The 16,834-nt window shown below is 43.4% G+C and overlaps 1 protein-coding gene across 1 annotated transcript in view; it reads right to left on the reverse strand.

Annotated features, from left to right (window-relative positions):
* Positions 1-16,834, reverse strand: part of LOC102386459 (protein prune homolog 2) — a 227,083-nt gene that overhangs the window by 9,553 nt on the left and 200,696 nt on the right. Inside the window, 4 exon segments of the mRNA XM_025191510.1 lie at positions 2,261-2,359; positions 6,492-6,578; positions 6,753-6,884; positions 10,257-10,359. Coding sequence (XP_025047295.1) covers positions 2,261-2,359; positions 6,492-6,578; positions 6,753-6,884; positions 10,257-10,359 — 421 coding nt within the window.

The raw sequence follows: 16,834 nt of genomic DNA on the forward strand, positions 1-16,834 counted from the left end.
CAGTTTTACCAGTGTTTGCTGGTGCCAGGAGTAAGTCAGGGTGGGGGGCAGAGCAGGGGGGAGGATTTGATCGCCAGGGTGTTGTTTATCTGCAGGTGGGGGGAGGGGAGGCTAAAAATAGCCCCTGGTCAGGGGAGAGAGACACTCCCCATTCCACCAAACCCCTCCATGAGGCCACCCACCCCAACTCCTTCACCCCAATTACTTCAATTGGGCTCCCAGGACCAGTGAACACTGGTAAAACCAGCCTTGGGAGTGGTTTTTGGAACTGGGGGCGGTCAGCAACATCAGGGGGCAGGGCTGGGGGAGGGCAGGGGGTTTGGTAGGATCAGAGAGGCTCTCTGATCCTGCCATGTCCTCAACCACCCCAACCCCCCAGAGGACCCCATTAGCCCCTCCAATTCCCCCCACTCCCCTTGCAGACCCAGCTAGCACCCCAAGCTCCCTTGCAGAACTTGCTAGCTCCCCAATTCCCCAAACTTACCCTGTGGACCCTGCTAGCCCCACAATCACCAAGTCCCCCTGCTAACTCCCCCATCTTGCCCACCCTTCCCCAGCTTACCTTACACTGTGCTCCCAGCACCTATCAAATTTCTAAATTAGTTCAAGGGACCATTTTTAACTCAATCTAGCCCCTCAAACTTCTAGATGTAACGTCTGCACAAAGCCAAAGTGAAAAAGAAACATACATATGGAAGGAAAAGAAAAGACAAGGCAAGTGGATTGGAAAGGGTCAAGGAGTGAGAGGCCAAACAGATATCATGAAATAAAGAATAAGAAAGGAAAGAAAATGAACAGAGTTTTGGTGAAAGACATTTGTTTGGAGACTTTGCAGCTTTGGAATATTAATGTATTTAACAGTCTCTTGCTCAGATGAAAAGCTTGAACACAACCATTGCTCCTCATTTTTTACAAAGAAGTTGCACAGACAATGAAACGTCTCTTTGTGCCTTCCTATCTCTTGGAACCCTTGCATTGCAGAATTGGGCTCCCTCATCTTCTCCCGAGTTATTGCATTTGAGGGGTTTGCACGTCTCAGAGCAACAATCAGCCTGGTGAAGGAAACGAGGCTCTACAGCTTATGGTTCCACAGTTAGTGGTTGGGCAAGTAGAATACCTGCCCAGGTTGGAAGCATCTGTAACATCTCTGAAAGGGTCTCTGAAAGAACAGATCTACACACTGTGGTGTTTTTCCCCTTTCTGAAAACCTAATCTCTCCAACGTGCTAAAGAAAAGACTATCAGATCCTTTCCCATTTACTCTTCAAAGGGTAACAGTCTTTGCCTTGTTCAAAACATGATAAATCAGACACAGGGAAGAAAAATAAATAATACATGCTGAAACACTGTAACTTTGCAACAATGACCCACAAGGAAACAGTGATTGACTTCCAGGTCATTTAATTTTACTGAATAACTTCAGCTTCTCTTGTTTCTAGTTCTGAAACAGATGTCAATCTGAGATGAACAATAGCCCTAGCCTTTCCCACCCCCACAAACAGCTGCATGTACATTTTAAACAAACATATTTTGATGGCATTTAGGGACCATATACCCATATAAGGCAGACATTAAAATGCGTTTTCCCTTTCCTTTTAGTCTTACTTATCGTTAAATGATTGCTTATCTTTGACAAATCACTTGGAAAAGAAACAGGTGAGCCTTGGAAGTCTCCTTTTCAAATCACAGTGGCATTACTAAATTGGCTTAACAGCCAGTAGCTTTATCAATCAGGCTATCTATGAATCATTGCTTTCATTCTAAGTGCTCCAAGATTAAAGCTTAAAAAAACCCAATAAAGCCCAACTGCAGAACAGTAATTTAGGCATGTAATGTTAAATGATTATCTTGAAAGAGGAGGCATTCCCGTTTTGCATTCTGATTAGTGAGTGAAGAGTTTGTTTTAATTAGGACCATGTAGTATCTGTCTTGTTTCACAACCTGAACATTTAGCTGTTTCAGAGTTTGGGAGTGGGATCTCTGTAAAATCAGGGACAAATAGAATTTTTTCTCTCTTGTTCAAATGGTTGAATTAACTTCTTATTCTTGATAATTTCAGCTAAACATTTTCTAACTCTCCAACAGATTGTTGAATAATGTTACCCCGAGTTGCTTATATAACGATGTCACCCTACATGAAACAGGATCTAGAAGGCAAAATCTGGTTACAGTTCCAGCTGGCAATTAATAATACCTTGGTTAGATGATGAAAATATTTTTCATCAGTACACATATCTTCATCCTTAATGTACTTCACTTACTTGACAATGCTGTCTGGTATGTGTACATACTCCATTGGAATCAGCTCACTGAGCTCTGCCAATGTACCGACATACTGTATCTTACTGCTGAATTTTGAGCTGAAACACAGAAATGCCATGGGTGATTTCATTTTCCTCTGCAAAATCTTACAAATAAAGAAAACAGAAGTCAGGAAGAGCACTGATTTTTTTCCAGACTAAAAACTGTCCGTATATATGTTAGCCCAATGATTCTCAACTGGAGTGCCATGAGATCCCTTGAGGCATACTGCAGTGCCCAGCCTGTGTGTGTGGGACAAGTAAAACACTCTTCTCCCCATCCAGGTGCCCAAGCCCGCTGCGGATCTTGCAGACCAGTGATGTCCCTGGTTGCTGTTTTGGGGACTGCTACCACAGCTGAACATGCCTGCATTGCCCACCCCCACACTGAGCATTGCACTCTACTGTGTGCAGGTAGGTGGCAGGTGGATCTTTTTCAGTCTAGCTCACCCCTGTGGCTTTTCTTATGCTCCCAGGACCAGTGGGAAGGGTTGTGGGGACCAGCATGTACAACCCCAGGGGAGAAGCCTTGGTGCAAGGGCCATCCTTGCACCATCAGGTATGGACCAGAAGTTGGGAGAGGTCCAGGCACTGGAAAGCATAGCAGGCTGACGTTCTGCACCCATTCCCCTCCCTTGGCATGTTCTAGGTCAGTGTTGCTCAACCTTTTTAGCTTCAACGCAGGACTCCATAAAGCTTTCAAAAATTTGGATTCTAGCTCAGTAAATCCCAACTGATGTCCTGGGGTGCTGCTAAATTCAGAAAAGTTATGGGGGGGTGTCTTGAGGACCACTGATCCAGTCACAACGGTCTTCTGATCCTTCATACAGCAAGGTGCTTATGCAAGACTGAATTTAGGAATGAACCTTTTCTCCTCTGTGTCTGGGGTGAATCTCACCGAGTACTGAGGAGCGCATTAGAAACTAAAAACATTGATAGTGTAGGTAGTTTTATATTTTGAGTGAGAGCCATTAAAACAGATCAGGCCCCCTCGAGTGCATCTATACATCACAAAAATGTGAAGCATTCACTTCAGTTGCAAAAGCTCCATGTGAGGAATTACCTGTTTGTAGCCTCCCTTTCAGTTTACTGATGAGATTCTCAGGTTCTGGGGGCATATATGATAACTAAATAAAACAGTTAAATCTGTAATATGTATATCTGGGATATGACAACCTACCAGGAGATATACTATTTATAGTGTGTGTGTACACATGCACACATGTGTAGGTCTACTCTCAACTTAGGCTCTGAGGTTCCTTGCTTAACTCAGACAGTGCTCAGCTAAATCAATATTTACTGTCTCTTCATATAGGCCATTTCTATGTGTTACAGGTATTGCACACTTAACGGAAGCCAGCAACACATACAAAGCACCTATCATACTATAAACAGGTTCAACCAGCTATAAAGATAGACCTTGAAACTGTGTACTAACTTCATAGTGGGCTACTATCCAACTTTAATTTGCACATGAAGCAGGGTTTGCCCCTGTGGCTGGGAGCCCCATCAGCTGACCAAGCTCCCAGCCACAGGAGCAGACCCTGCTACACATGCAAATTAAAGCAAATTAAAGCTGGACAGCAACCAGCTATAAAGTGGCGGGGCTGACAGGGTGGAGAGTCTGCAGCTGCAGGACTGTCAGTCCTGGCTGTGAGGTGCTCCCATGGCTCCAAGTTCTATCAGCTACAGGATTCACAATTGTAGGAGCTTTTTACTTGCCGATGCAGGGGGAACCTGGGATGGCAATCCTGGACTCCCTCTGTACCAGCAATGAAGTGTTGCTGGATTCCACAGTCATGTACATCTAGAGAGGGCATAAGAACTGAGTACATAGTGAAATGTCAGTTATTTAGAAACTAAATCTAGAATAAGTACTAGTTCAACTTCAATTCTTTGCTGTGTAAACAATTAGGATAAATGCACATTTCTGGTCTGTTTCATAAAGCAGCTTTAACTATTTGGTTCAACACAAAAATAATACTGGGTCTAATCTCTCTCCTACTGTAGAGCCAGAGTCTTTTCATTGACCAAAATGGAAATTAGAAGGGGCCATTGTAAGTAAATAAATAAATAGCAATGGAGGGTGCCTATTGAGTATGAAATTGAACTATAAAATCTAGACCATGACAGAAGCAACATATTATATCTATTTATTTTTAACTTGCCAAAAGATAATATATAGCATCTTATTAGGGATCTCAACCTGGAATACCTGAAATGCCAGCTGAAGCAAGTGTTGCAAATGCTACCCTGATATAAAAGCATCTGGAAGGCTATGGAAAAATTCTTCAAAGGCAATTAGTCAAAGGAGAACTAAGTTCTTAAATCTGTGCAACAAGAAAATATTTTTGTTGTAAATTTTAAAACCATAAATAATGAATCATGTTATCTTTGTTGCAGGTAACTATTTTTAGTTTATGCATGGAGATAGAAAAGGAATTTAGAGAAGCAGGACAGATTTTTACTGATGCTTAATAGAATTTATAAAGAAAAGGTGGGCCTACTTGCATTTTTATTCTTAGGTGCTGTTTTGTGGCTTTGTTACTTCTGTTCTGGTAAGAAAATGTTCAGGGTCCTGTCTTCTAGCGACTGCCTTTCCACAGTAGCTTTTACAGAGCATAAGGGGACAGTAGAGTTCTCTGTTGAATGGCCATTTATATCAAATACTAGCATAGTCCTATTTCTCTACCAAGTGCCATGCTGTTGTTGCTGTTACTTGGTTTGTTTTTTTATGAGGGTAGGTAGTTAGCCTTGTATCCACACCTGTCTACTTACCTTGATTTGGTATCAACAACTACATCAGGGGAAATTTTAAAAAGTAGAATCTGAATGATACGTGCAAATCCAACCCTGAAATGGATTCAATTAATTACTTAATGTCGTCATGTGTGTGACAGGGGTCCATCACGAGGCCAGATCTCAATGTCAGCCTACCCAGTCTGCCCTGTCTCTCCTGCCTTGACTTGGTGTAATAAACTAGATGTTGAATACAGGAGGCTGCCCATTAAATGCCCCAATGCTTAGAGCACTGTACATGGCTCTGACCTTCCCTATACCGTGTCCCATGCCTTGCCAATGGCATCCATATTGCACAGTGGCTCACACCAACCTGTGCTCCAGAGTCTCACTCGGGACTCTCACTCTCCCCTGGAGCTCACCATAACTATGCCATCTCACTGTGTACCAAGCTACCCACTATAGCTCCCCCAGCCCCTTACTGGCTTCCCTCAGCCTTTGGCTCTGCTTGCCCTAGGTATCCTCACACATGCACTGCACGCTCTCTCACTGAGACCCAACTCTGCCTCTGGCTGAATTTATTCCCCTCACTGGGGCTCAATCACTATTCCACTCTAGTGCAGCCCTTCGGGTCTCCCCTTGCAACCCTACTCTGCACCCACTATGGCATAACCTTCAGGTCTCCCTCACAGCCCTACTCTACACAACCAGGTATCTTACTCCGCCCCCTCAATGGGGCCAATACTCTGCCCTGATGGTGGGGCCTCAGGGTCTTACACCCCCATGGGCTCAGGTGCCTTTCCCTAAGTGTGCTTGGCCCCACTGCCTTCTCTATTTCCCACTAAGTTGTGGAGGCTGGGGTTATAAGGTGCCCCTACCCGCCTTTTACTGGGGTGGCAACTGGCCTGGCACTTCTGGGAAACTACCCTACCACAGGCATTCCCTCTAGGACATCCTTCCCCATCAGGATGTAGTTTTTGGTCATACCCAGGACCAAGAGCCTCCTGCCATCCCCATAGCTCCTGCCCTTACCTCCAAGACATTCTGAGCAGCTCCAGCTGGGTGGTGTTCTTTCCCTGGCTGCTTGCAGCAACTGCTGCCTCAGCCCTGAGGGCCTGAATCTGAGATGGCAGCTGCTTAGCCCCTTCCTCCAATCCTAGGGCCCCCCTGCAGTCATGTGACTGCCTCGTTACCCTGGCTCACACCTGCCAGGTGCCCTGATGTCTCCTCTGGCCCTTAAAGTGGGAAGCACCAAAGGCGCTCTGCCACAATATGTCAAGCTTTTGCACTCAACTTTAACCAAATTGTCATTTGTGTTTATCTAAATATCTGAATACACATTTCAGCTTTCATAACTTTAGGAATTACCTATGGTACAAAAGCTATATCTGATCATTCAGGGTCATCTTTGGAAGGGGACTGAATTAAAAGAAAACCAATGTTAATTGCCTACCTTATAAAAGGTCGTGTCACTGCTAGAATTGTTCTGATAAACCAAGATGGGTGGACAATTATAAATGATTTCAAATTCTTCCTTAACCTGATTTGGGGGGAAAACAATGCTTCAGTTTCTTAAAAATAAAAATATTTTATACAGACTATATCTAATGAAAAATATAATGTAAGCTCTACACAGAGGAGAGATGCAAGTGGATGGCATTTTAAACAGAAGTCTAGTGGGGATAGATCTGAGTGTAGAATGCAGAATGCTTACCGCCGATCTATCATCTGATAACATTTTTTCATCCAGCCAAGTCCAGGCATCTTTCTCCTTGGAGTTGCCCCATTCAAGTAGACAATCATATAGTCTTCAGCTACCATAAGCTCCAAGGTACTTATTACATATCTAATTAGAGACAAAAGGCAAGCGAGTGAGAGCTGGATTTTTATATTATTAATTTAATACTAATCAACAGCAATCTACTACACACAAATTAATGGTCACTAAGCAACTTCAAACAAAACAATATTTTCTTTGTGTTTAAATTAAAATCAGACATCTACAACTGCTTTCAGGTTAATTCACGGAAGCTTGACATGAAGCTATAATCTTATCTGCATCTTCATATAACCTTCTTTCAGAAAGCAAGTCTGGAGTGCTTCATCTTTATAGCGTGTTCCTTCTCCCCTCCTTCCCGTAAACATATTAACTTTACAGATTCAACCTGCAAGACCCTGATAGAAGAATCTGAAGTTACCAAGTGATAGTGAGACATTAACTAGGGTATATAAAAGAATCTTAACTTCAGCATTCATCATTGACACGTTTACTAGGAATAAATGGTATTTAAACCAAAAATAAGAGCCAAATAAGGCCTTTAAATCTTGTTCTTAAAGGTGCAATTTTTTGCTCCATATTCTGTGACTAGGAATAGTAATTACCAAGCTTTAAACTTCAAAACTATTAATCCACATAACCAGTAGGTACTGTGCACCTACCTGCTTCTCCGAGGGCAGAGTACCCCTTGGTATTTGTAACCATCAGTTTTTTTTCTGAGCAGAATGCTCCAGAAGTGTGCATAACCCTGCTGTGAATGTTTCAGTTCTGAAGTCAGTATTATGACCGAGCTATATTTTGTGGATGAGATTTACCCCTATGGGAATAACTGTTCAATCAATCCAATTAAAGGACAAATTTAATTTCTGGGTTGGACTGCATAGAAACACATGGTCTAGCCCAGCTGGATACTTCCAACTCCAGTTTGCGACTCTACCTTGGAAACATCATAGTTGGCAGACTGGAACAAATTTAAGGTTTATCTAATCCAAGATGTTGCCTCCAACAGCAGCTAGTACAGGTAGAGAGGCAGAGGCAAAGGTGGACTAATACGTACATCATTTGCATTATGTGTTATCCAAATCTCTAACAATTCCAACATGCCAAGTGCCTTGAAGCCTGGGGTTAATACCCCTTCTAAAATGTTTGAACTCCATCATCCAGCCCAGGGGGGTACCTGTATAAAAACTACAGGGAAACATCACTGAACCACACCCTTGGAAACTGCACATTCACATTGCAAATGCCGATCAATTTGTGCATATAATTACACCTTTCACTGAAGAGTTAGACAGCCTCTCAATCTAATCTCTTTCTTATATTTCTTCTTACAATACACTTCTTCAGCTCAAAAATAAAAAGCTGTGTTCTTACCAAAGGGGAGTGCCTGTAATACCTTTTTCAACAAATATAAGAGAGACATTAAGTAAATTAAATATGTGGATCTATCCATGCTACTGTCACTCATCATTATTCAGGCAGAGATTTGTACTGCCCTTCTTCCCCTTCTTTGCATCTGTATGTTGTCTGTCTAACCACTTGAAGTTTTTAGGCTTAGGCACCCTAAACACTGGCTGATACAGTCCCTATTGAAATCCATTATTAGTATTAACTTAGTAAGAAGATACTGTGTCTAAATATATCCATCATTACCAGCAATTGTGAGATCAACAAATTGAGCTGAATACTATAGATTTGAAGGGAGGAAAATGCCAGTCATTTTAAAATCTTCCTCTCTCTAGGAGCAGAGCACTGAGGTGCCCTGCGACAGAGTCCTTCAGTAGGGCCCTTCTAGTCAAGAGCCTATGCTCTTTTTACCCACTATATTTTTTTAACCAGTGTTTCCCCTCATGATGTGGGGTCTAGCTCTAGGCCTCACAAAAAAACCTTGTTTGCTCTAAAATGCTAACTTCTATAATTCACCCAAAGCTTTTATAGAAGCAAAGAATAACTCTCACTCAGGGACTACTGGGTGACATTCTAATGCCTCTGTCATGGTCAGACATGATCAACATGAAAGAGCCTATTTGATGTTAAAAATCCTTGAATAATTCTCTTTACTCCCAATGGTTATTATGACTGTTAGCATATTATCCACAATACCCTCTGACTTCTAAATAAATAAAAACAGGGCTATATTTTACAGATATTGTAGGGCACAGACAGAAGCCTAGTGGTATTACCAAAAGCACTACTAAGCACCTATTTATACCCTGGTCTTCAGATACCTGTATAAATCTGGTCTAAGGTTCCAATCACATTTCTTCAAAGACTTAAGAAACATGCAGTGTCAGTTGATCCACTGATGGTTCACTCCAATAGCTGGGCAGCTTTAAGTTCAATGTGATTCTGCGAAGTGCAATAGATAAGCATGTGTTTGAACTAGCATGTTTTGAGTGCTATTGTGGGGCTTTTTTTTTTTTTTGCTTTCTTGTGCTTTAACTGAATTGCAATAATTGGGCATTTTTTAAGCATACTACCCCATTACGTTTAATTGTTATGGCCTGCAATCTCTCTCTTTAGCTGAGATATCCTTTCCCAAGAATTAGGCATGAACTTACCATCAAATTCGGAGGGGAGAAATACCTGCAAGTCTTTTTTCTTCTGGCAGCATTCAGCATTTTCTTATAAAGCACCCAGTGCAAAACTTGTAATTATGGAGACCTAAGGAGAATTTGGTCTTGAGGCTTTGGAAGGCCAGACAAACTGGGATTTCAGAAGCATGAAGTGGGGCAGTCTGGAGACAGCTCAAATCATCCCATTAGCCTGCTGCTAAGCCAAGTTGATATTAGGACCTATCTTGTTTCTTGTTAAACAATATTTATTGGACTCATTTGGCTAAATTCAAAGGCCTGTCCTCATTGAATTTTGACATTTGCACTGACTGACTGAGAAGCAGCTGAAACAGGTGGAGCTTCCATGTTTGGGCAATGTTTCTGGTAGGGGTCATCTTTTGGTTTTGTATGAATGCACCATGTATTACAATGGGGTTGTGGTCCAGAACCAGGACTCTTAGGGGGTACATTCATCCAAATAATACATTATATCAACGGAGTGAAAAATGAACAGATGGTCAAAAATATTGGAGGTTGCTCTCCTCTCATCCATGGCTAGCACCCACTGATGAAGCAGTTCATTGATTTCAGATCTAGGTAGCATGGAGATATTATAATCCTTGTCATTTGGAGAATAATTACAGCAAGCTCTAAATAGGAACGATTACAGTAGGATCTTGGCAAATATGCTCTATTTTTTTATTATGATCAACTAACATAACGGCTTCACTGAGCAACGTACCTAAGACTGCTTTTTTCCTTGGCATTTAAATGATCCCCTTTTAATACCTCAAATTATCTCATAATTAAAGACAGGTTATCTATCACTACATAATTACAGGTATTAACTCAGAAGACTGTCACATTGTTCACACATATCACTCACAGGAAAAGGTTTTCCATGACATAGTTGTAATCAGCTCGACTGCTGTCTGGCAGGAAACATGCAGCAAACACAATGATGGCATTTAGACCATCGCCATAGTATCCTGTGGAACAAACAAAAACGCGTTTGTGTCAGAGTATAAGGCTCTTAACAAGATAAATATAAAAAAGGAATGTGGTAGTCCTCAAATACGGTGATTTCTCTAAATGCTGAAGAAGGCAGGGAAAGTACCAGCTGTCATCAGAAGAAAAAGAAATGGGGCAGCTCATTATGGTTGGTTTTTGGAAGCACAAACTGTAATACACTTTTTCAAAAGGCAAGGAAAACTCTGCCATGTTTAGTGTTTGTTATGTGACTTTGAAAGTAATAGATTCATAAGGGGAAATATACTGCCAATTCAAACCTCAGCATTCTGTCTCCATCAGGAATGTGCTGAATGCTCCCTTCAGCCTCACTCAGGAGAGGCTAAAGAAATGATCCAGTGCTATTCATTCTCTAGTTTACAATTTCTTCAACTATCCAACTTTAAGTCAGTTGTGTGGCCCTATTGGCAACTTGACACTGCAATCATAAATCACTCTATTATGGAATCAGCCTGATGGGGAATCAAGTAAATCACATATTTTAAACAAATTTTAGAAATGTTAGTTGGAGCCCTCATTCCAATACACCCGCCTTCTTTGTGGTCCAGCAGAGTTCCATGGTAGCTGTGAAGTTATAAAAGAATGCATACTACAGCACCACAGCACATTGCAGGGGAGATAGGAGGGGGCTGTTACAGTTGCCTGGTGCCTGAAAGATTTTGCAAAATAGCATATTTGCTTGCATACCATATGCCCCCAAGGCAGGCACACACCTTGTTTTGTGGAGGGCAGAATGAAGAAAAAAAGATTTTTCCACAGTTATGGCTGCATAGAGCAGGAACAGAGCTTGATCTTCCACTGTCTCACACTCCCTTTCCTGCTTAACCAAAAGCTGAAATCCTAGGTGCCCTGAAGTCTCCATGGTTGGATCTACATTTTTCAAAAGAGCTAAAAACAGTTTGCAAGGCACTAAAATAAGGGAAAAGAGACTAGGAATAGCTAGCAGACAGCAAAATTGCCAGAAAAATGGTTAGCTTGATTAGTGGAACGTCAACACCATGAAAAAGGAGAGATGTTTGTCAATACCTGTGGAATGAAGAACAATGAGTCAACTTATTCCCTCAGCTGCCTGAACAGAAATGTTGCTGCTGCTGATTGGTGGAGCAGGAATCAAAGCAAGTGCTTCTTTTCTGGGTAGAAAATCATGTTCTCCTGTTAAGACATGCACCTCAGTTTTGGACAACTGATTTTTTGTGAAAAGAAAGGGTGTGTGTGTGTGTGTGTGTGTGTGTACACATCAAGTTTGCATATGAAGAATGTCTGCTGGTAGGCTTCTCTACTGTGATACTTAGGGCCTGCTATATCATTACTTATTACAAGAGTTGTGCATTGGGCCTAAATGTTTGTATTCCCTTAATATGTCTGTGTAATCACAAGAAAGATTAATTAAGTAAATTTTCAAAATTATCACATCTAAACAAACTCCCTCTCCTGCACGCTTGGCAACTGGGTATATTCAGCTGGAGGGAAAAACTTGGCTCCACTGGAAAGAACAACAGTTTAAATCAGAAGTCAATCATCATATTTAATCTAAAGAAATGGAATTTAGTGAAGTAAGCATTCCACTTCACTGAGTATAGGAAGAAAAGAGGAACTTCCTATACATCACCAGGAACTGATAAGCTGAGCAAGGAAAATCAGAGAAGGGTACATGTTAATATATATATATATCATTCCTCTGTAACAAAGCTTAAAATGCCACACCTAGTTTAGTTAATGAAAGGTTAAGCAATAGGCTGCTATGTTACACAATGTTTCATATGTTCTAATTCTCTTTTCTTTGTTGTCTTGATCTGCTAAGTCTTAAGGAAACATGTTGCTGGGTATATGTTTCAAATAGTCTGTCTCTAAATAGAGCCACATCTTCAATCTCCAAAGAGAGGCACAGGAAACAAAGGGATTTCTGGAGGTTAATCTCACCAAAAGGGCAAAGGCAGAGGTATCTCAGGTGGCAGACAGGTATCTCGGGTGGGATGGGCTTCACCTCTCCTCTAAAGGCAGGCGTGTCTTTTCTTCCAGGCTGGCTAATCTTGTACAGCATGCTTTAAATTAGTTTCGCCGGGAGATGGGGCCACAGGGGGAAATGACAACACTTCCCAGCCAAGACAGGCAATGAGCACAAGAAGTACCCAGGTAAGTGTCAGGGTTTGGATAGTCCTGGGATCGGGGGGGGGGGGGTGTGCATACACCCACAGGAGGCTTTAAATGCCTCTACACTAATGCTTGTAGTATGGGGAACAAGCAGGAGGAACTTGCCCTCCTGCTAGCTAACACAAACCCGGAGATAGTGGGGTTCACAGAAACATGGTGGGATTCAACCCATGACTGGGTGGTAAACATCAAGGGCTACAGACTGTACAGGCAGGATAGAACGGGAAGGAAAAGTGGGGGTGTGGCGCTCTATGTCAAAGAGCAATACACGTCCTCAACAAACAGTACTGGGTCAGAAGAGGGGCAGACTGAAGTGCTCTGGGTTAGAATACAATGGAGTCAGGGGGAAAGGGACTTAACGGTGGGTGTCTACTACAGACCACCCAACCAGGGGGAAGAGCTAGACTGGGAAATCTCAGGTCAGCTTGTAGAGGCAGTTAAGTCAAGGGACACGGTCATCATGGATGACCTAAACTACCCAGACATCTGCTGGGAGGAGCAGTCAACCAGGTCTGACCGCTCACGTAGGTTCCTAGCCGAGATACAGGACCTCCACCTAACCCAGGAGGTGCATGGTCCCACCAAGGAAAATGCCTTGCTGGACCTGGTCCTGGCCAGGAACTGGTGAGGGGACTGCGGGTGCTCGATCACCTAGGCGATAGCGATCATCGCCTACTGGAATTCACCATCCAGCACAGGGTGTCAAAGGCCTGTAGTAAGGCAGCAGCCTTTGACTTCAGGAGGGCCGATTTCAATGAGTTAAGGAGATTAGTTGGGGAGGCACTGAGGTCCCGGAGGGGAAGGGAGTTGGGAGTCCAAAATGAGTGGTTGTTCCTTAAGGAGATGATCCTCGAAGCCCAAAGGGTGACAGTCCCAACGCGAATCAAAGCGGGCAAGAGTGCTCAAAAGCCCCCATGGCTCACCAAAGGCATTCAGGAATGTCTGAAAGCTAAAAAGGAGGTGTACACCCAATGGAAGGGAGGGGCCATCACCAAGGAGGATTATACCTCCATTGCTTGAGACTGTAGGGGGGCTGTTAGGAAGGCCAAGGCGGAGACAGAACTAGTGACCCGGATCAAAGATAACAAGAAGTCCTTTTTTAAATACATAGGGAGTAAAAAGAAGGCACTGGGTAATGTGGGGCCCCTGCAGGATACTTTTGGCAATCTGGTGGTTGCACCAGACGATAAAGCTGACCTCTTTAACAAATTCTTTGCCTGCATTTTTCTGAGCAGGGACCAGGACATCCCCCGCACCGAGATTCTGGATGGACTCCGGAGAGGCACAGCCAGGCCTAGGGTCAGAAAGGACCTAGTTAGGAAACTTCTGGTGCGACCGGATGTGTTCAAAATCAGCAGGTCCAGATGATCTCCACCCAAGGGTGCTGAGGGAATTGGCAGAGGTCATTGCGGGACCCCTGGCACAGCTTTACAAGCACTCGTGGTACTCTGGCGAGGTGCCAGAGGACTGGAAAAGGGCCAATGTGGCCCCCATTTTCAAAAAAGGGAGGAAGGAGGATTCAGGAAATTATAGGCCTGTTAGGCTTACCTTGGTCCTGGGTAAGTTCTTTGAGAAAATTATCCAGGTGCACATCTGCAAGGGGCAAGCAGGGGAGTGTATGCTTAGGGGCAACCAACGTGGGTTCATTAGAGGCAGGTCCTGTCAGACCAATCTGGTGGCCTTCTATGACCAGGTCACAAAATCCTTGGACGCAGGTGTCACAGTAGATGTAGTCTTTCTGGACTTTAGGAAGGCCTTTGATACTGTCTCTCACCCCATTCTCATTAAAAAATTAGGAGATTTTGGTGTTGATGCCTACACAGTCAGATGGGTCATCAACTGGCTGGAGGGTCGCACCCAGAGAGTAGTGGTGGACGGGTCATTTTTGACCTGGAGGGATGTGGGCAGTGGGGTCCCCCAGGGCTCGGTCCTCAGGCCCGCACTGTTCAACATCTTCATCGGCAACTTGGATGAGGGGGTGAAAAGCACCTTGTTCAAGTTCGCGGATGACACTAAGATGTGGGGAGAAGCGGGCACACTGGAGGAGAGAGACAGGCTGAAACTAGATCTCGACAGGTTAAGGGGTGGGCAGATGAGGAAAAGTGGGTGGATGAGAATAGGATGGATTTCAATACTAGCAAGTGCAGGGTACTGCACCTGGGAAGGAAGAACCAGCAGCATACCTACAGGCTGGAGAACTCCCTTCTCATCAGCACAGAAGGAGAAAAGGATCTTGGAGTCATTATTGATTCCAAGATGAACATGGGCCGCCAATGTGAGAATTTGGTCAGTAAAGCTAACCGCACCTTGTCATGCATCTACAGATGCATCACGAGCAGGTTCAAGGAGATGATCCTCCCCCTCTATGCGACATTGGTCAGGCCGCAGTTGGAGTACTGCATCCAGTTCTGGGTGCCGCACTTCAGGATGGACATGGACAGCATTGAGAGGGTCCAAAGGAGGGCCACCCACATGATCAGGGGGCAGCAGGGCAGGCCCTATGAAGAGAGTCTACGGGACCTGAACCTGTTCAGCCTCCACAAGAGAAGGCTGAGAGGGGATCTGGATCTATCAACTTACCAAGGGGGACCAGTGGGGAATGGGAGAGACCCTGTTCCCCCGAGCACTACCAGGAGTATCTAGAAATAACGGCCATAAGTTGACTGAGAGTAGGTTCAGGCTGGACATCAGGAAGGACTACTTCACAAGCAGGGCGTCGAGGATCTGGAACAAACTTCCAAGGGAAGCGGTGCTCGCTCCTATCCTGGGGTTCTTCAAAAGGAGGCTAGACGATCACCTAGCCGGGGTCATTTGACCCCAGCATTCTTTCCTACCCATGGCAGGGGGTTGGACTTGATGATATGCTCAGGTCCCTTCTGACCTTACCAGCTATGAAACTGTGCTGTCTTAGTAACTTGTGGATCCAAGTGCTGTGTTGGGTGTACCTCACATGAGAAATTAAACAGTCCAGGGGTGGTGGCAGTTACTAACATTTCATTCTTTCCATTCAAGGCTCAAATTTGTGTTAATTATATTTTCTGTCCTTTTTAAAACATTTCCATTGAACTAAGTGTTGTTCCAAAATCAACAGCTGGGAAAAAAAAACCCTGAAGAAAGCCTTCATTTTTATACTGCTGGACTTTTCAATTCATATATATGGTTTGATCAAATATCATTCATTCGAGTCAGCCAGTAGGCAGAACTAGCACATAGTTACATTTGCTGCCATCTGTCTAACAGTACTAATCTCAGATTCATCTGAAGTCATATGATTTAGTCAGGAAGGAGAAATTTAATTTTGTTCCTACTATATTCCCCTCCTCCTTCTTTTTAAAGTTTGCAATGGATCCAGTTCAGTAATTCACTGAAGCATATGTTGACATCTCACTAAAGTTACTTACCATTAGACCAACCACAGAGAAAATTCTGAGGTCACACATAGCCTGCAATTATGCCACCAGTTAAATTTGCTCTCTTGAACTAGGGAATAGGCAGGAGATAAAAAAGGAGCCCTCTTGGTCATAATACCTCTAGAAACACCCTAGTTTTCAAAACATAAAATGGAAGGACAATATTCTCATTTTATCCTCTAAAGACTTTTCATCTATTTAAGCTTGCCCATCACTTTTAAAGGGGCATCTGCCAGTTCACCAGACCTTAAACTAGCAAACTACATAGCTGTGTGTATTATGTGTGGATATTAAGAAAGAAGACAGTTATTTTTCTCATCTCCTTAGAAGGTGGGAGAAAATTTCCTTGCTACACAAATTCAGAAATCCCTATGGAGAACTAATGAAACTAACATAATGTTGTCATGAGCCAGTCTTTCCAACTTGGCATAGCTAGGACACTGAGGCAGGTGTGTCCACTAAATACGTCAGCTCTGGTGAGGGCCCAATCTGCACTTGCATATAAAGCAACATGATTACGTGCAGCTGAGATTTTCCAAACAGAACACACGAAAAACCCAGAAATCAATCTAAACCATATTTTTCATATGCTTTCCTTATACTCAAGGAATAGCAAGGGAGTGGTGCTTTTTCATTCATCATCAGAAGCCAGCTAGAGCAATTAGGCTGAGCAATGTGCCTAAGCAGCCAGACAGATCACTGAGAATTTTTTTTTTTTTATGAAGTAGCAAATCTCCTCCCTAAACTGTAGAGCTGTTTCAACTCACTCCCTCCCAGTTCTGTGGCTACCAGGCAGATTTTGAATGCCATCTTCATGTCTTTCTCTCCAGACTGACAGGTTAACTTACTTCTCAGGCCCCTGCCAATGCTATCT

Source organism: Alligator sinensis, unplaced genomic scaffold, assembly GCF_000455745.1.
Source record: "Alligator sinensis unplaced genomic scaffold, ASM45574v1 scaffold728_1, whole genome shotgun sequence".
NCBI lineage: Eukaryota > Metazoa > Chordata > Crocodylia > Alligatoridae > Alligator > Alligator sinensis.